The following is a 20,169-nucleotide window of genomic DNA, read 5'->3' on the forward strand; positions in this document are numbered from 1 at the left end:
CCATGTTTTGCAGGGAACTGCTCAAGATTCTCTCTCCCTCTCCCTCTGCCCCTCCACCCCATACTTGCTCTACATTTGTGTATTTCACTTGTATATAATATATATTAAGTATTTAGCTTAATGCCTGACACAAATAAGGGCTCATAAATGTTAAATATTTGATTATGATTAGGACTACAATGCCCTTGGATTTCCTGCTCAGGAATGTATTACTCATCTATCCATTCCATCTATTAAAAAAATCAATTAAAAGACTTTAACGTTAAATCCTATCATTAATGCAAATGCTCCTTAAAAGGATCAATCCTCATTTATGCCTTTGTCTAAACTTTGTTTTAACAAACAAGCAAATTAGTTTTGGATGGGGAAGGAACAAACAAGAAAATATTATGGGTAGGGCTTCTTCTAAGAAGGCAACTTTAGAATATAGGAGATAGCAAGAAGGCCTAAAGAGATAAATCACCTTCTTTTGAAAGCTTTTCCTAAATACCCAGACCAGATTCAGTAATCCCTTACTTTACTCCCCTAGTAACATTATCACTCCCAATTGATACCTATTTGTTTTTATCCACTGACTAGATCATATGCTTCAAGAATGTAGGGGTTCCATTATTGTTTGCTATCTTATTTTAGGAACTGGCAAGTTCAGACACAGAAGGAAAATTTTTTTAATTGCTCATGAATTAATAAAAATCAGAAAAGTTGGTGGGTCTGGACATGAATGGAAGCTCAGAGAAGGAGGTCATTGACACACAGTCTGAAATTTTAGCAAATATGCCCAGGGTCATAACAAACTGCAAAAAATTGAATAAATGTAGTTGGATTACTTCAGAATTTTGCAAACCCGTTTTCTACGATTCAAAATTGTCCAGCCTGAGAACTTTCCCTCTTAATTCTACATCAAAAGGAAATGAGAAACATAGGATGAGGAGGAACCAGAAAAAGAGCTTTGTGCATATCCTATTCATCTTTCTGCTCTCCCCAACCCCACTATATTGTCCATTTATTATTATTCTAACTCTATCTGCTAATCTAAGAACTTGATGTACTTTGACATATAAGATCATATAGAATCATAAGAATCGCTAGACCAGTGCAAAAGGAAAACATGCCTTCTGTATACAGCCAATTCAGAATCTACGTAATTCAAACTGATGATACTATTTTGTCCTAGGAATCTATGCCACCTGCATAAACTTGGATTTGGGGTCATAATTAAGTAAAAACTAAGCTACCATGCCATTCAAAATTCAGAAATCTAGTCTTTCAAATGCTTAGATCTATTATGTTCCTTCCCATTCAAAGCCAATAAAATGCTTTATTTTTTTCCCTTGAGAGAAATGTTCTACCTGTTATAGACCAGAAACTGTTTTAACCCACCACAGAGGATAAATTCCACCTTTCACATCCCTAACACTGAAATCAGTGATACACCAACACTAAAATCACCAAGAACTCAATTATCACATTGCTGAAATGCCCTTTTTGACAAACAAAATCCACTTTTTTGTTTTAGCAAATTTGCATCAAACATCTGTCCACCAGTTATTTAACACTGCAGTCTGTGGGTGTCGTGAGGAAGACAAAACCACTACAGGTCTGTGCCCTCTAATGCCCTCTAAGAACTTAAAATCTTGGCAGGAAACGACAACAGAGATGTAGGGAAATGGCTATGTCTAACGAAGGACCAGAGTATAGGACAAATAACAGGCCCCATATGTTTTATGAAAGAAGGGAAAGTTAAAAGCGGAGCCCTAACTCCAAAATAGCCACTTTCACATTTCATTAATTAAAACCAACCAACCAACACCTTCCACCATTTTTACTTTATCTGGTTTTTACACACACATATAGTCAGTGGTTTGCTGTTGGTTTTGCTAAATAACTTATCATCTGCTAGAATTACCATACAATGTGATTACCCCCGAACAGGAGTTTTTATAAGGTCGCAAATCACTTTGATGGGAGCTGCATCCAAGCACAGTGTGTGAAGACAGACAGTGTCCAATAAGATAATGATGATGCTCAACCCGCCCTGAACCTTGGTCATGGTGATACCTCTTCACTCTCATCACGTTTAGCGCCACAGAAGATTGTTTTGTCACAGCGCTCTTTCTAAGGGCACAGGGAGTACAGACAAACAAGTGCACATCTCATGCACTTAACTGCAATGCACCAAGACTCTTCTTTTGTGCTGCTGCACTCCTAGAAAGCAGCTACAGATCCTATTATCTTGGTACCTCTAGCCCTTCTCATCATGTCTGGCATGTGACAAGTAAATGAATATTTACTACGTAAATTTGAATTTATTTTGGATAGAGGAAATTTTAAATCATACCCAATTACTTTTTAGGAAAAAGTAAAATCATAGCCCTGAAACCATGCAAAGTGGAGAAATACCTTTAGAAGGACACTACCCTTCCCCTAAATAACTTCTAACTGAAACAATCCGATTTCCCACCTCCCCTAAAATAACATCTCTAGTTATAAATACATTTTTTATTTCCTAACTCTTAAGAATTATGCTATTTCACCTGGAAGCCAATAACAGATCTCATGCTTCCCATCATCAGTGAAGTAAAAATGTCCTATAAAATTTATATAAATACTATTCTTTTGTAAATTTTCTTTTCTCTTGATAACAAAGGACATTTCTTTTTCTCGTTTTGACAGTGTGGTATTTGAAACCAACATAAAATGACTATTTCTTACTCAAAAGATAATTACCAAGGATGGTATTTAAAAGTGAAAAAAGTTTAGCCTTTGTAAGGCTTTGGAGTGGGCAGGGGAAGGAGTCATAAAAAGGTACTCTGAGGGTGCCTAGGTGGCTCAGTGGGCTAAAGCCTCTACCTTCCGCTAAGGTCATGATCCCAGGGTTCTGGGATCAAGCCCTGCAGCAGGCTCTCTGCTCAACAGGGAGCCTGTTCCCCCACCCCCATTGCCCCCCCCCCCCACCCCTGCCTGCCTCTCTGCCTACTTGCAGTCTCTGCCTGTCAAATAAATAAATAAATAAGATCTTTAAAAAAAAAAAAAAAAGGACTCTGAAAAAGCGGAGAAAGTACTCTCAGATTTCATGGTAATACACTCCTGGAAAAAAGGCAACAATAGTACCAAACAGCAAGTTATGGAAAACAGAGTGTTAAATATGCAAAGCAACATGCAGAACCTTCCACACTGCATTTATTCTAGTGAAAGCACACCCGTCTTTCTTCACCTTTCATTTTATTACATGACCAAACCTCTCTAAGTCTCACCTCTCAAGAATTAGCTTCAGGGAAGGGTGTGGAGAAAGACCATGTGCAACCTCATAAAAACAGCTCATTTTTAAACTGCTGCCAGACATACATGTTTTATGAGTAAGACCTCAGATAATCCTTTGATTAAGAAGCTTCTGGATTCTAAATGCACAATGCTGCCAGCAAGAGGAAGCTTTAACTTCCAAGTGTGCTGATTTCATTCTTTTAGACTATTACCAGCAGTGAGTCTCTTTTCTAAGTTAACGTTTTCTTCTACCTTGAAATTTTTCTGAAGAGAAGAAAAATCCAATCACGATGGGCCAACATCATATGCTATCAGTTCTCCTTATTAAAATACTTCATTCTGAAATCAATAATCATTCATTCAAAACACATTATATGAGTGCCTCCACTGTTTCAGGCAGATGGAAACACAAATGACTAGATACAAAGCCGGATGTCAAAGGTCAGACCACAGAGGAGAGGGGCAAACCCAGGAAAGCCCTGTGTTGGAGGCAGTGTTTGAACCGGGCCTTATAGGATGGAGAGTTATAGGAGGTAAACCATTCAAGACAGTGGGAATGGCATGAGCAAAGAAAGAATACCAAGCCACACTTGGAGAGGGAAAATGTGGAGGAGAGGCTGGTACCTTTAGGTAAATGTTAGTAGAAGTAACAGGTGGGTTAAGGCAGAATGATAAACTAGAAACAAATTATAGCATATCTTAATTAACTATTTGTACTTTCCTAGTAAGTGCATGACCAAATCCTTACTTTAATCCTATTAATCTAACAGAGTGGAACGGAGAAAAGGAAGTAAATCAATGCGAAATCGAAGTGAAACAAAGTTACGAGTCTCTGCAAACAGTCTTATGATGTGACGGAAAACTGAACAGAATAGCCACGACAAAACCAGAGAGTGAGGGATGGAAGAAAATGTGATGGTAGAACCCACTGGACCTGGCCAATTCTTGACTCCCGAGGACAAGGGACTGGGAGCAAAGATGACTTGAAGAAAACGAGACTAGGCAAGTGTCAGAATGGTAGTGCCATGCGAAGAATCAGGATCACGAAGAAGACTGATTTCTAGCCACAGGGAACAAGGATGAATGGCACATTCTGAATTTGAAAGATGGTCAGAGTAAAAATATTCAGTAAACAGTTTAAAATACAAGACTGGACACAGGGGAAAAGACCAAGGACAGAAACGCAGGCCACATGCACAACTATAAAAGGGGAAAAGCAATCAAGTAAAGGAAAGACAAAACAGCCGCAGAGAGGAAAGAACCATATTAATGTACTATTATAGAAACAAACCAAATAAAGGGTATCAGCATTGCCAGTTTGTTCAGAGGAAGGTGAGAACTGAGAAAAAGTTCAAAGATTTTAAACTAGGATCTTCTGGTTCACCTTCCACATAGTATGTGCTGGGAAGTCAGACTGCAAGAGGTCAGAGAGCGACTGACTTATGAGGATGCAGAAGGTTCATGTTTAGAGTGTTCTCTGCCAGGCTGAAGAAGAAAGCAGAAAGAATAACTTGGGGACTTTTACCTTTATACATCTGAGAAGGCTGAACTTAAAAAAGGTAAGAATTTTTTTTTTTTTTATTTTCTCACTTTTTTTTTTCCATTTTATTTATTTTTTCAGCGTAACAGTATTCATTCTTTTTGCACAACACCCAGTGCTCCATGCAAAACGTGCCCTCCCCATTACCCACCACCTGTTCCCCCAACCTCCCACCCCTGACCCTTCAAAACCCTCAGGTTGTTTTTCAGAGTCCATAGTCTCTTATGGTTCGCCTCTTAAAAGTCCATTCTGAAGGGCACCTAGTGGCGCAGCCTGCTGGGCGTCTGTCTGCCTTCCACCCGGGTCATGGCCCTGGGATGGGGCTCCATGTCGAACTCCCTGCTCAGGGGGGGTCTGCTTCTCCCTCTGCCCTCCCCGCATCTCATGCTGTCTCTCTCCCTCTCATGCTTGCACTCTCTCAAATAAATAAGTAAAATCTTAAAAAAAAAAAAAAAACCAAAAAAAAAACCAACAACACTCTGAAGTAACCAACCAGGACAGTTCAAGTACTAACAGTGTGCTTTTGTTATGTACTACCGTTTGGGTCTTCCCCTCCCCCAATTCATATGCCGAGTCCTAACCATATACAATGGTATTTGGAGATGGGGCTTTGGCAGGTAATTAAAATTAGATGAGGTCCTAAGAGTAGGGCCCTCATGATGGGATCAGTGTCCTTAGAAGAAGACAGACCAGAGAGACTGTTCTCTACCTGTGCTTGCACCAAAGGACCATGAGAGCACAAGGTAAAACCGTGGCTGTCTGCAAGCCAGGAGAGAGCTCTCCCCGGAAGCTGTTACCCTGATCTCATACTTCTAGCCTCCAAAAGCGAGAGAAAATACATTTCTGTTATTTAAGCCAAGTCTCTGGTATTTTGCGAGAGCAGCCCCAGCAGATGAGATAGTTTCAGAAAGGTCTGGCTTACTTTCTTCTATATAATCCTGTCAGCTAGAATCTCTTCATGAAGCCAGGACAGAAGGCAGAAAGAGGCTGCTGTCAAACTCCAAATGCCCTCACAAACCCTCTCATGTCCCATAAAAGTCCACAAAATTTCTCCATGATGATATTCATGAGAAAAATAGAAAATGAAGTATAACTGAAACTGTAGCTCAGAAACATAATCTGTACATGATCAACAGACAGCGAAAGGTACAGAGGGAGAAATAAGGAGAAACGGAATAAATACTGACCTCCTGCACCAGGCGGAAACTTAAGAAGTCAATACAAAACAAACTTAGTTTTCTTGTAAAATGAGCAAAGTAAATTGATCTCACCAAAAACGGCTCTAAATATGGCAAAGAGAGTTCAAAATAAATACTTTGTTAAGTGAAGAACTAGCATTTGTCGAAGTATTGAGCTAGTGAATTCTACCCCAAGACAGTATAAAATCTCAAAACTTAGAAGTGGGCTTGTTAAGAGATCCTACACTAAGAAAATGTCAGCAGTTGGTATGACTCTACTCAGTCAAATCCCATTATTTCCAAACTTTTCTTGACCCCTCCTCCCCAAGAGTCTTTTCCATCTGTAGTAAAAGCACAAAGTCTGAGGAAGTCTGCTCACACAGGTGATAAAATATTTGTAATCCAAGAGATTTAAGTTAGCATGCTCACTCTGTTCTGATCAAGTCATCCCTTTTATAAGTGCTTTTTAAAGACCCATGGCTCAGTTCCTTCCAAAAAAGGTATTTTGAGGATTTTCAAGAAACAAACATACAAAGAAGCCACACCTTATTTCCCCATTACCACTTAAAATGTTTCTATTACTAACAAGCAAATGGCATGTCTGAACTAGTGTTAATATTCCTATCACTGAAATATTAACATCCAAATCAAACAATAAGTCTTTGCATACATACCTATCATCCTATCATCCAAAGCAAACATCCTAGCATCCAAAGCAAATACCAAGCTTTTGCATTCATACCACAGATCTACGAAAATGGTGGGGGAGGTGAAATACAACATTACAAAGGCTACCAGAAAAGAAGGGAGCCAATAAAGATAGTCTTCACATTCCTAAGGAGAGAATAAACCATAGGAAGCTCTTTATATAGAACAGACAGAGTCTTGAGAAATTTGGAAGCTATTTCTTATTTAGGAGGAGCCAAATAACTTTGGAAGGAAGAAAAACATATATTTGCCATGCCATACAGCATGGTACACATTTTGTACTGTAAAAGATTTGTACTGTAAAAGATTTTACTACACAAAAAAGCACTGGTCATAAAAACCAAAGCAAAGAACTATATTTACTGAACACGGAAGCATTAACTGGTTTAAAATCAAACACTGACGCCTCATAATATTAAAAAGTATGTGATATTATGGGTTCAAGTGTCAGGAGATATAAATTATAAAATATCTTGCGGGGGTGGGGCTTTCATATATTTTTTTTTTCCTTTCATGTATGTCAGGCTAGGAAACACTTATATCTGGGGAAACTTCCATATGACAGACTTCTGGCTCTTTTAGTGAAAACCTGGTTTTCCTTTGAGGCCAAATTTGGAATCTTCTTTTTTTTTTTTTAATATTTTATTTATTTGACAGAGAGAAATCACAACTAGGCAGAGAGGCAGGCAGAGAGAGAGGAGGAAGCAGGCTCCCTGCGGAGCAGAGAGCCAGATGTGGGGCTCGATCCCAGGACCCTGGGACCATGACCTGAGCCGAAGGCAGAGGCTTTAACCGACTGAGCCACCCAGGCGCCCCCAAATTTGGAATCTTCTTAAAAAGAAATAACTTATTAGTCTTTCAGAGATTATTTTAAAAGTCTGGGTTCCAAGAAGTGCTTCTCCTATATTCACTTTTCTCAAAGCACTAATCAGATGCCAAAACAAGAGAAGAGGGCAGGTAAAACTGTGCAGAGGAAAGGGAAAAACATGTATGAACTTCACAGACATGGTTTATATTATCTTTGGAAGACAGGGCACAGCCTAGAAATATTAGTGCTTTAATAATCTGTTGCTCAGTTTAAACCTGCTTTTTGTGAAAATTATTTTTAAAAGGTGTCATTTTGACATTTGCCCATTCAGAATAAGCTTCAGGGACACTTATGAAATGCATAAACAAATTCTTCAAGCCATAGAAATAAAATACTTAAGGTATTTTTGCTGTTGTGGATAAATCATACATGAACAACATTTCCAGATGATGAGGCCAATAAAAATAAACAAATAAAAAAAGTCAAATAAAAATTCCAAAGAACTGGTAACACCTCTAAGTCACACCAGAGCTATGCTTAGAGGGAAAGACTAGTGCCATGAAATTCTACGTGATCCAAACTCGGCAAATGGGACATGGGGAGAAGATGCCAGGAATTCAAAGCCCACCCATGTTAAGTGGAGGAGCCCAACTCAAAAATATCAGACATCATCACTTTCCCATCAGACACAAGATGAAAGACAAGATGGGTCATGTGGCCTACTCTTACTCTATGATGTTAGTTTCTAGCAACCTTAAGCTTCCCAGTGGCAGCCACATTAAAACCCCAGGCTCCCTTTCCCTGCAGTAGGTCATGCCATGCAGAGCAGACACAAGGAAGGCTGAAGTTATTTAAAAGAAAAACAAAAAAGTAAACAGCATGAAGCAAGCTCCAAAGGTGCAAGGCTGAATTGGCTACATTAGCTTACCATATATCTCGGATCTACTCTCCTCTGAACTAGACTTTGTCTTCTTGGAGGAGCTATCTGCACAAGAGCGGGAGAAAAGGAGAGAGATATAGAAAATATGGAGACCAATGTAAGGGGAAAAATTCATGGGGGAAAAATAGAATGAATCATGATCAAGTTATATCGTGCAAACACAAAGTATGAACATCACAGATGATAGCACTTAGAACAGTCACGAACAGCACAAGTAATGACATATTTTAAAGATTTACCGAAGAAAAGCCAGTGCAATAAAAATGTGTTCAAACAAAACGACACATGAATAGTCTACAAAATATATCATCTGACAATCATAGAGATGACAAAAGCACTAAAAGCTGTAATAATCTCATTTTGAAGCACTGCATACCACTTCACTGACCCTGTCTTTGGAGATGGGCATACCACAGAGGAGTTATAATACAGGATAAGTCAAACTAATAAGACTCTAAAGTTTACAGGAACATAGGGGAGATACTCATTAGCAAGAATAATAACTAATCATATTAATAAAAGCCTCTGAGCCCCTTGGTGGCAAAATTATATGTCAGAATTTAAAAATTATCTTTTAATGGAGATCCAGAAGTTGTACCCCCCCACCCAAGCCTAAATAAACTGATGACTGGGATTTCATTTTTACCTATGACCCAAGATGCAGGTAGATTATTAGCTAGTCACTTCCTTTTCTTCCCTTCCAGAATAATGTTTGTAATGTTTTTTCAAAATAACCATTTACAATGAAAGTATGAAACATCTGAGTTGGATACAAAAAATACACTCTATTAAAACTGTATTTCTAGACCAAAATGTCTTAAAGAGATACTCTTTATTTATTAATCACCTTAGCGATTACCTACTTTGTTCTTTTGTCATAGGCATATACAACGGAGTAAAATAGTACACACACAAAGAACACTTATCAGCTTCAAATGACAAAAGCAAAATTATCCAGCATTTTTTATAAATTAAATACTGACTGACTTTAAAAGGAGGAAGCAAAAGCCCATATTGTACAACAGGAGTTCAATCTATTTGTATAAAATTAAGAATATAAATAGTCAGAAGTTCACTAGCATGAAAACCTTAGACAAGATCAACACTACTTAAAAGACTCTGTGCTCAGAATACTGTTGACTGAAGAAAAAGGGGTCTCTACTCATTTGCTTACTCTAAAGTGAGATGATCAGTAATCTCTGAAGTTGGATTTTATCTAATACTCCAACTTACTATGGTCACACACAAATTTTTAAATGACTACAGAAATCTGCATTTGTTAGAGCTTTGATTTTATGAGATACTACTGATCACACTTAGGATTTATTTTAATACTAAGTCCTTGGTCTGACTAGAATCTCCAATTATGACAAATGACTATTTTTATTATCATTATTTTTAAATAAAATACACTCTACAATGATGGTTCCATAGTGGAATCCATAGCGTTGAACGTTAAAAATGCCTGCATTCATCCCCAAAGCACAGGTTTTATATTATCATTGAAGAGGAAGGAAGAGTTGGAAACAGATCAAACAATAACTCCTGGGTGTTTCAGGTAGTTATATAGCTTATTAAGCCAAATTATTCTGAACTAAACTACACTCAATATTCTTTGGAAGAACAAACAGTGTTTTACCTGTAGGATCAAAATCATGTGATGCACTGCGCTCAACTTTCTGCTTCTTATCTGTTGGTGACTCTCGGTTCAAAATACTCCCATGCCTAAATTAAAGTAAAGCAGTCAAATATTTACTACAAGCAAATCAAGCGAATAAAAATTTAATTGCAAGTGTGTCTTACAAAGAGAATCCAAGCAGTCAGTTTATATTATACATCCTCATAAATCTAATCTATATTTTTCAAGAAGTTTTAAATTCAGTCTATGGTATGTGTAATAAATAATCTAGTTTATTTGCTTATTAAAAGTGCTTAAAAATAATAAAAGTAATATATAGTATTAAGTCTATTTTATTCTTAGAAATGTCTTAGAAACAGCATTTAGTATTAAAGTCTACTTTATTCTTAGAAATAACTTATATTCGGACCCAACTTTTGTAGCAACATGGACGGGACTGGAAGAGATTATGCTGAGTGAAATAAGTCAAGCAGAGAGAGTCAAGTATCATATGGTTTCACTTATTTGTGGAGCATAAGAAATAACATGGAGGACATGGGGAGATGGAGAGGAGAAGGGAGTTGAGGGAAATTGGAAGGAGAGGTGAACCATGAGAGACTATGGACTCTGAAAAAAACACGTGAGAATTCTGAAGGGGCTGGGGGTGGGAGGTTGGGGGAACCAGGTGGTGGGTAATAGGGAGGGCACGTATTGCATGGAGCACCGGGTGTGGTGCAAAAACAATGAATACTGTTACGCTGAAAAGAAATTTTAAAAAAGTAAAACAAAAACAAAAAAAAGGAAATAACTTATATTTGGGATGCCTGGGTGGCTCAATTGGTTAAGCATCTGCCTCAGGTCATGATCTCAGAGTCCCAGGATCAAGTGCGGCATCCAGCTCCTTTCTCAGCAGGGAGCCTGCTTCTCCCTCTGCTTGCTGCTCCCCCTTGCTTGTACTCTCTCTCTCTCTTTCTCTCTGACAAATAAATAAATGAAATCTTTAAAAATAAAATAAAATAACTTAAATTCTTCCAGTGGCTTTCACAGGTTACTATGACTTCTACTGAACAGGTAAGAAAACAGTATCTGAAAGTAATTCAACACTTTCCCCAACCTGACCCTACATATACTATGGTCACGTTCAAAATCACTGTGTAAATGTAGCATGGAAGAGAATAATAAAAACAAAAAGAAAGAAAGAAAGAAAGATTGGTTTTAGGTAAGCCTCACTGGAGTTCTAGCTACAGAAGTCAGGCAGGCCCAGATGACACTAGAATTATTATTCTTCCTACGGCCTACCCAATTATACTGGTCAGATAATAGCGTGGCAGCAAATAAGACCCTCACAGTAATATATACACTACTAATTAACAGAAATGCCAAGATTAGCATTGGTATCCTGGACCATGCTGTCACTAAAATGATAGAAGTACTGACATAATTAGGAATGATATACTACCTACAGTCTAAATAATATTCATGAAAATTAGGATGAGAGAGCAGTGAGAATATGCAGTGAGGAAAAGGCATTTAATCCCAGGATCTGAACACATATGGAGATAAGGCTGTGAGCATAGGTGTATTTGAACATTTTGGATTTTTTTCCTTTACTCTTAAAGTAATTAAGACTGATCCAGTTTGCCAAAGTTCATTAACTAAAGGCAGCTGTATTACCCACATGATAAAATACATCAAAAACTGGCAAGCCATTTACACTCCCCAAGCTACTCACAACTGAAAACAGTCACAATAGATTTTAAAATTAAATCTCTTCATAGGGAGTGACCTTAACTATCAATTTGAACAAACTTTTAAATTGCTTATATTAAAAACATTGAAAATGTTATCAAAACAATGCTCCCTTCCAGAAAAAATATGCAACACCTGTTACATTTTAAATTTGTAAAACATTTTGATATTTTAAACTACTTAAACCCACATTTTCAAACGCCATAAAAATCCACCATAATTTCAAAGGAATGCTTCTAATTAAGATTTAACCTACGTGTATGAAGGGCAACTGAACAACTTACCTTATAGGTTTTTTGAGGGGAAACCTGAAACAAAGAAAAAAAGGGGGGAAGATGTAGTTATTTCACTTATAAGACTGTTATTAAATTTATTCATTCTACTAAAGCAGAATAAGAGATATAAATCTTATGCAACTTTCCCAAAGCAACATTCAACAAACAGTTGGAGTAAAAAGCTGGATGCTATTTTTTAATAACTCCTTTGTTAAATCTTAAATTGCAGGTTCATTTACCATGACCTGTCACTGAGTATGGGTTCTCTTTTTAAAAATCTAAACGCAAACAGCAACATTTAAATTTACTAAGGACTTACAAGATGTTAAGCACTATTCCAAACTGTTGAAAAGTGCTATCTCATTTAACCCTAAAAAAAATCTATAAGATATTATTTCCATTTTACAGATTTTAAAAAACTAAGGCAAAGATAAATATATTGGCATTAAAATATTATACTCACTTTCCCTAGCAAGGAAAGTTTTATCCTGTCCATCACCTCTCCCCATTCCCCTAGATATCTGGGTGGTGATTACTGCTGTATTGATCTGTCTACTACCCTTTGATCATAATTAAATCACAATTCTCATTTATGTCTAGCATTTATAACAGAAATCTAGAGAAAATACCATTGCACTACTACCAGTTACTAAGACTATGTTCCAAAAGTAGAAAACAAAAGGGTACATCTTTTCTTTCTTCCGTTCTACAAGCTATTAAGAACTACTGCATTTCCTCTTGGTTGCCTTTTTTGAAAGAAATATTACTGGAGACATCTTGATAAGAATTTGATGTTACACATAAACACTAAGTCTTACATGTGTTTTTGGAGTTTCTCCCATTCCCCTTTCAGATCTGTTATTTCAGAAATTACCACAACCCATGGCATTTTATGTAAAGATTATCTAGCCTGGGTAACAAAAATGGGACTTATAAAGAATATCAATAAAACTGTTTTTTTTTAAAAAGGTCATTAATAAACACAGTAAGAAACAGACATAAAACAATGATAACTTAAATGATTATTTTATTTGTCATGGAGATAGTTTAGTTAAAAAAAAAAAAACCTCTAAAGTACAAGTTTAATTACCATTTCCTTTAACTCCTATAAAAACTAGAATTGATCCAAAGAAAAATACAAAGAATCTAAAAACTTTCATAATAAGTGCATGTTCACTCACAACAAAGTCAGGGATAACAAGGAAAAGAGGTTCTGGGATAAGAGTAAACTGCTCTAGAGAACAGACCAATTACAAAAGATCACCAAATCTTCAGAAATAGGAAGTCCATCCTTACTTGCTGGGGGAGTGTGGGGAGGTGGGAATGTTTTTTTAATTTAGACATGAACATAGGAGCTGGCAGAAAAGAATTCCCAGCTGAGTTTCTACAAAGGATAATACCTGCAGTTAGCAACCTTAGCCACTCTTCCTGATAGCGGTTATAAAAACTCCTAGCCCAAAACAATGCTGCTTGCGTCAGGGCCTGCAACATCCAGGGAGATTCTGGTAAAGAATCCCGGAAGTTCCCAGACTACGAATTGTAAACCAGCTTCCTGAGCTGCTTTCTCTTATGAGGGAATGGAAAGGGAGGGGAAGGAGGAGGATAAAAATGGAGTGAAAAGATGAAGAACAAGGACTACTGCACAGTAAAATTTGCTTAACATAGTCGACTTACTACATTCTTAAAGTACAGGTGAAGAGCCTCTCTCAAACACAAATGTTAAAGTCCAGTAATTTTTCTCTAATCACTAAATTCCACAATTAGCCCAACACTAGACTGAGGAAACAATTCTGGTCCCCCAAATCCTCTATTTTCAAGACTCTGTCCATTCTGCAACCCAGTCATACAACTGTTGACAACCTCCTCTGGCTAGCTATCTATGGAAAAGAGCTGTAGTTGAATGCTGAATTATGTTGGAAGTCCTTAATAAATTGTATCTGGCTTTTGAAAATACCATATTGATCACTTGGACATTTAGTCAACAATGAACATGTCTGTGCATATTTACATATGTGTGTATTTTTCCAGATATGAGACGAAGTACATGTATGAATACGAAGAACCATAATTTCAAAAGGAAAGTGCTGTCAGAAATTAGAGCCATTGGGATAAGATAACTAGATGCCCTTACTTTCGATTACCTACACTAAGCATACTTGAATGCCACAAATCCTAACCAAGAGCCTTAAAGGTTATGATTATATTTACTCACTTGACTCAGGATTCCTTTTTCTTATGAGTTCTGAGCTCTAATATTAAAGCCCCAGATAGCAATATATAGAAGCCTCCTCAAAGTTTTTACTTGCATACTCCTCCCAATATGTTATTACAGTATAAAGGGAGTTGTGATTTGGTACTTAAATAACCCTAACCCAATAAATAATATTTCCTTCAGTAAAACTTCCAGTTTTAGCTAGCTTTAATCACACACACACACACACACACACACACACACACACACACTTTACTATATAAAACATACATATACATGACTTTCTAATTTTAAGACAGTTAAAAAGAATTTCTTCTAGAATAAAAACATTACAAACGGCCATCAAAGTTTTTGTTAACACATATTTGCTTATAATATATAGCCTATTAGAAGTCATTTTTTCCTTTTATAGATGACTTTTTATGAGAAAAGAGCTAGGCTTTGATATTACTCCTGAAAGAAAGTGTCCTGAAAGAAAAAAATAGAAATACCACACTTAAACCTTAATTCCTACCCTCTCTATCTCATTCAAGGTATTAGATGTTTTTTCCTCAGGTTTAATTATGATAAAGAATTTGGGACTCTGGATGGTTCTTCATAAGGGATGACTGAAAAGAGGAGAATTAAGTTCAGGATATTTTTTTTCTTTTTTTTTTTTTTTAAAGTTCAGGATATTTTACCTACACTGGATAGTGGGCAAGTTTTCATCAGCTTGTTAATGTCAGCTACTAAATTTAGAATTCTCGATAATACCATTGTAAGATACATCCTGATCTTAGCAATGTTAAAAGGCAGGATGAAAAGCCCGTGCACCTTGGAATCCATGCTTGGAATACAGCACTAGCTTACTGGAATTCATGCCAGTGAGGAGAGTTTCTAGACAAAGAACTCTGTAAAACAGATGCAGGTAAGAGAAGTCTAGGGCTCAATCCTCATGAAATGATGACAAACATCAATGCAAAAAAATACAGCATTCCATTACTGTTACAGTCAATGAAAACGGCACGTGATCTCAAGGCCTCATGGACAAGGGCTCCTCAGAAAAAAAACAACGAGGTTCAAATTCTAGTTTTGAAATTTAAAAGGTGCTTTTACACTTGTGCAAGGTACTCAGGCTCTCTAACAATCTTCTGGAAAATAGTGATTATACTAGCTCCTACCTTACAAATTTGTTTTGAGAATTAGAACATGCAAAGCATTAAATGAGAAGCACTGTCTCGCACTTAATAACCATTAAATTATTATTAACTATTAATCAGAACAAAAATAAAATCTGAGCTTTAGAGCCTTAACTTCAAATTAAATAAAAAAGAAAAATAAACTTAAAAACTAACAATATTGGGGCACCTGGGTGGCTCCGTGGGTTAAGCCTCTGCCTTCAGCTCAGGTCATGATCCCAGGGTCCTGGGATCGAGCCCCGCATCGGGCTCTCTGCTCAGCAGGGAGCCTGCTTCCTCCTCTCTCTCTGCCTGCCTCTCTGCCTACTTGTGATCTCTGCCTGTCAAATAAATAAAAATCTTAAAAAAAAAACTAACAATATTCAAATAGGTTTTTAGCTCTGTAAAATCCACAGAAATGCATAATTCAAAGCCAATGATGAAACTATAGGTTTAACTTGCCAAGTCATATAAAATTAATGTCAATACTCAAGTTAACGAACTTCACAGATGCTGCAGGGTAAGAGAAAAGATCAGGTTACAACTAAACTTTTCATTTTCCTAGCAAGTAGGGTCAGAGATTTTTTTTTTAAGCCTGTGAAATTGTGTTGACCATACCCACCACTTAGCAAGAGTCCATTATTTCCCATCTCCTTTAAAGTATCAAGAATGATTAAGGCATTCTGTGTCCTGGATGTAAATCAAGTTTTTTATTCATCTGTTTCTACAAAATAATTTAAATATCCGAAGCACAACACTAAAATTTGAAATTACTCCAATGTGAACCATTATGAACCAGCTAGTTCTAGTACTGTATCATTTTTCACAAAATAACAAAACAGCTAAAAGGGCATTTAAGTACCCTTAAGTATAGGGATTTAGAACATACTGCTGACTTCAGCTAAATGTAATTCAATCTTTAGATCTCTGGACAGTAAGATTCATAGAGCCAAAAGTAGTAATGACCACTAACACTCCTAGCTCTCCAAAAAACACCAGTCATAAATCCTTTCGCCACCTACAATTTATAACTGGTCTAGCCTACACTCACTAAAAGAACTAAAAATTACAAAAAAAGCAAAAAAAAAATCCGAAAATTATCTACCATTGTACCTTTTTATTGGGATATAGATCTAAAGCATGAAAAGTTGTCAGCAAAGCTGGCATAAACGTTAGTTATATCAGAAAGACTCGAACAGAAGCTACAGCTGACAGGATGACTTGAGAATTTTCATGGTGTTGTTATTAGTTTAAACCTCTGGACCTTGCAATACAAAACCACAGAAAGAAGGACCAAGGAGCTCAGTTCTGGTGTAAAATCCAAAAATGATTCACTAGAATGTAACGTAAGACAATCTCAAATTACCTTCTTAAATATAACTTAGGATACTGCTACTTTTATTGCAGAACTTAACACATAATGATCCTTAGACAGTCTTTCCTAGACATATTTTGACAATCAAACAGTAAATTCTAAATTATTTTAATTGCCTCTGCCAGATATTATAAATCAGATATTGGTTGTTTCTGAACTGGGAGAAGTAATTCACAATGAAAATAACATCTTATTTATTACAGGCTCTTTTTCTTCATGGACAATCTGAAACAGGAGATAATTAGGCAATTATCTCCTGTAAGGTTTCTAAATAACTCTGCTTTGAGATCATGAGTATCATCATTAACTTATATAACTTACATTAACTTATACAGTGTCTTTCTAGACTTCCAATTATTCACTTCAAAAAACCAAGCAAAGGGAACTGCCAGAAAAAAGTAAGAGAACCTCAAACTACTTAGTATCTTCTTTCCACTCAACACCATTCAAACTATCAAATCCATGCTTATATGAGATATTAACATCATTAAACAAATATAAACAAAATACAAACTGGACTCTATAGAATAATCTCAAAATTGACAAAATAATGACGATACATAATTTTCATTTGACAGGGATTTAAATCTTTAAATTTTTTATTTAAATTCAACTTAATTAACATATACTGTATTATTAGTTTCTGGGGTAGAATTTAGTGATTCATTCATTGCATAGAATACCCAGCCCTCATTACTTCAAGTGCCCATCACCCAGTTACCCCTTTCCCCTTCCTACCTCCCCTCCAGCAACCCTGTTTGTTTCCTAGAGTTAAGAGTCTCTATGGTTTGCCTCCCTCTCTGTTTTCACCTTATTTTATTTTTCCTTCCCTTCCCTGTGTTCATCTGTTTTGTTTCCTAAATTGCACATATGAATGAAATCACTGTGGTATTTGTCTTTCTCTGACTGACTTACTTTGCTTAGCAAATAAGGATTTAAACCCTAATCTTTACTTCACAGTTCCCAATTTCAGAATTTGTTTGGAGAAGTGGTTCAAGACAGCAGAGTAGGATGATCCTAAACTCACCTCTTCCAATGGACACAAAAATTCAACAGCTAACATGCAACAATTTCCTCTGAAAAAGTTCTGGAAACTAGATGAACAGTGCCTCCACAACAAAAATAAAAGGGCCAAATTGAGACAGGTAGGAGAGGCAGAGACATGCTCTTGCCAACACCCCACCCTAGGCACAGTGACCCACAATCAGAAGGGATTTCAAAAAAATGGAACTTTTGCCTGAGGAGCAAGGGGGTTTGTGCCCCACATCTAGCACCTCAACCCCTGGGTCATGCACCAGAGAGATAAGCCCCTCAAACTTAATATAAACAGGGATTAGGTCCTGGAGAACCACAGAAATGTAGGGAATTGAGAAGGTTTAAAAAGTTTGCAGGCTGACTCACTCGCCCTGAGACCTAATCCAAAAGCAGCAGTTTGAAAAGCTCCTAGACCAAATGTGAGAGACCCAATTACTCATCTTAGAGCTTCAGGAACCTGCTGGGACTCTCTCCAAGAAAAGAAACATTGGAAAGTACCATTTTGGGGATCACATTCTACCTTGCTAATGCAACTTTGTTAATTTTTACAACTTCCCCCTAACCTACTAGTGCAGGTTGGTATCCCCCACTTCAGTGCCTAACCATGCCGCAGTCAGGCAACACCCCCCTCTACTACTCCTGACGCCACCATCACAGCCCCACCACAGCCAGTAGGCATGTGCAGCACACACAGGGGATGCTCCTTGAGAGCCTGGCTCTGGTGACCAGGGAGACAGTACCTCTGGGTCCCATGGGTCATCTCCTACAGAAAGCCACATCTTTAAGACTCAGAAAGGTTTTGCCTAATACATGAAAACAAACACAGAGACTCAGGCAAAATGAGACAGGAATAGGTGGCAAACAAAAGTACAAGACAAAACTTTAGAAAAAGTCCTTAATGAAACAGAGATAAGTAATCTATCTGTGAATGAGTTCAAAGTAACAGTCATAAAGATGGTCATCAAACTTGGCAGAAGAGATGAACACCGTGAGAACGTCAACAAAGACAAAATATAAGAAAGTACCAAAAAGGAGGCAGAGAGCAAAAGAATACAGTAACTGAACTAAAAAAATACACTAGAGGGGTTTGACAGCCCACTGGATGAAGAGAGAAAAGGGCAGAAAACTTATTTGAAGAAATGATGGCTGAAAACTTCATTACCCAGGGAAAAAAACAGACATCCAGGTCCAGAAAGCACAAAGAGTTCTAAACAAAACAAACCCCCAAAAATTCACACCAAGAAACATTACAATTAAATTGTCAGAAGTTAAAGATAAGGGGCGCCTGGGTGGCTCAGTGGGTTAAAGCCTCTGCCTTCTGGTCAGGTCATGATCCCAGGGCCCTGGGATCAAGCCCCACATCAGGCTCTCTGCTCAGCAGGGAGCCTGCCTCCCCTACTCTCTCTGCCTGCCTCTCTGCCTACTTGAGATCTCTGTCAAATAAATAAATAAAATCTTAAAAAAAAAAAGTTAAAGATAAAAAGAGAATCTAAAAAGCAGCAAGAGGAAAACTAATTTGTTATGTACAAGGGAAACCCCACAGGCTATCAGCAGATTTTTCAGCAGAAAATTTGCAGGTCAGAAGAGAGTGGCATGACATATTCAACTGAAAGGAAAAAAACCTCAAACCAAGAATATGCTATGGGTGTGTGTGTTGGAGGCAAGGGAATACTCTACCGGCAAGGTTACTATTCAGAATAGAAGAGATAAAGAATTTTTCAGATAAGCAAAAGCTAAAGGAGTCCATCATCAATAAACTATCCTTAAAAAAAAAAAAGTTAAACAAGGTCTTCTTTAAGCAAAAAAGCAATTAATTAATGACAAGAAAACATGAAAGTAAAAATCTCACTGAAAAAGATAATATATGTAGTTAAGGTAGTGGATTAGTCAAAAAAAAAAAAGGTAGTGGATTAGTCATTTATAAAGCTAGTATGAAGGTCAAAAGGCAAAAATATAAGAACTCACTAAGAACTATAAGTTTTTGTTTTGTGGTTACTGTGAGGTTCACAAATAATATCTATGTATATAACAGTCTATTTTAAGTTGATGACAGCTTAAATTTGAATACATTCTAAAACTATATTTTTACACTCCCCATGTTTTATTTTTGATGTCACATAAGATAAAAAACTGTGACGCATTTGTGAAGCTCAGTAACCATAAAGCAAAAATTTATAGTAATACACAAAAGAAATGAAGAGAAACCTGTACATAACACTAAAGGAGGTTATAGAGCCAAAAGGGAAGAAAAAGGAAGAAAGAAACAGAGAGGAACTCTCTCCCTCCACCCCTCCCGCTGGTCCGTGCTCTCTC

General features: G+C 37.0%; 1 protein-coding gene across 4 annotated transcripts in view; it reads right to left on the bottom strand.

The window, feature by feature from the left end:
* Positions 1 to 20,169, bottom strand: part of ARHGEF12 (Rho guanine nucleotide exchange factor 12) — a 139,428-nt gene that overhangs the window by 65,202 nt on the left and 54,057 nt on the right. For 3 of the 4 annotated variants that reach the window (XM_046014699.1, XM_046014695.1, XM_046014697.1), the window contains exons 2-4: positions 12,087 to 12,110; positions 10,075 to 10,160; positions 8,424 to 8,480 (exon numbers count right to left, since the gene is read on the bottom strand). In XM_046014699.1, the coding sequence (XP_045870655.1) occupies positions 8,424 to 8,480; positions 10,075 to 10,160; positions 12,087 to 12,110 (167 nt within the window). The remainder of the gene's footprint in view (positions 1 to 8,423; positions 8,481 to 10,074; positions 10,161 to 12,086; positions 12,111 to 20,169) is intronic. The other variant, XM_046014698.1, reaches the window with a different exon arrangement.

The sequence above is a fragment of the Meles meles genome, chromosome 8 (assembly GCF_922984935.1).
Source record: "Meles meles chromosome 8, mMelMel3.1 paternal haplotype, whole genome shotgun sequence".
Taxonomy (NCBI): domain Eukaryota; kingdom Metazoa; phylum Chordata; class Mammalia; order Carnivora; family Mustelidae; genus Meles; species Meles meles.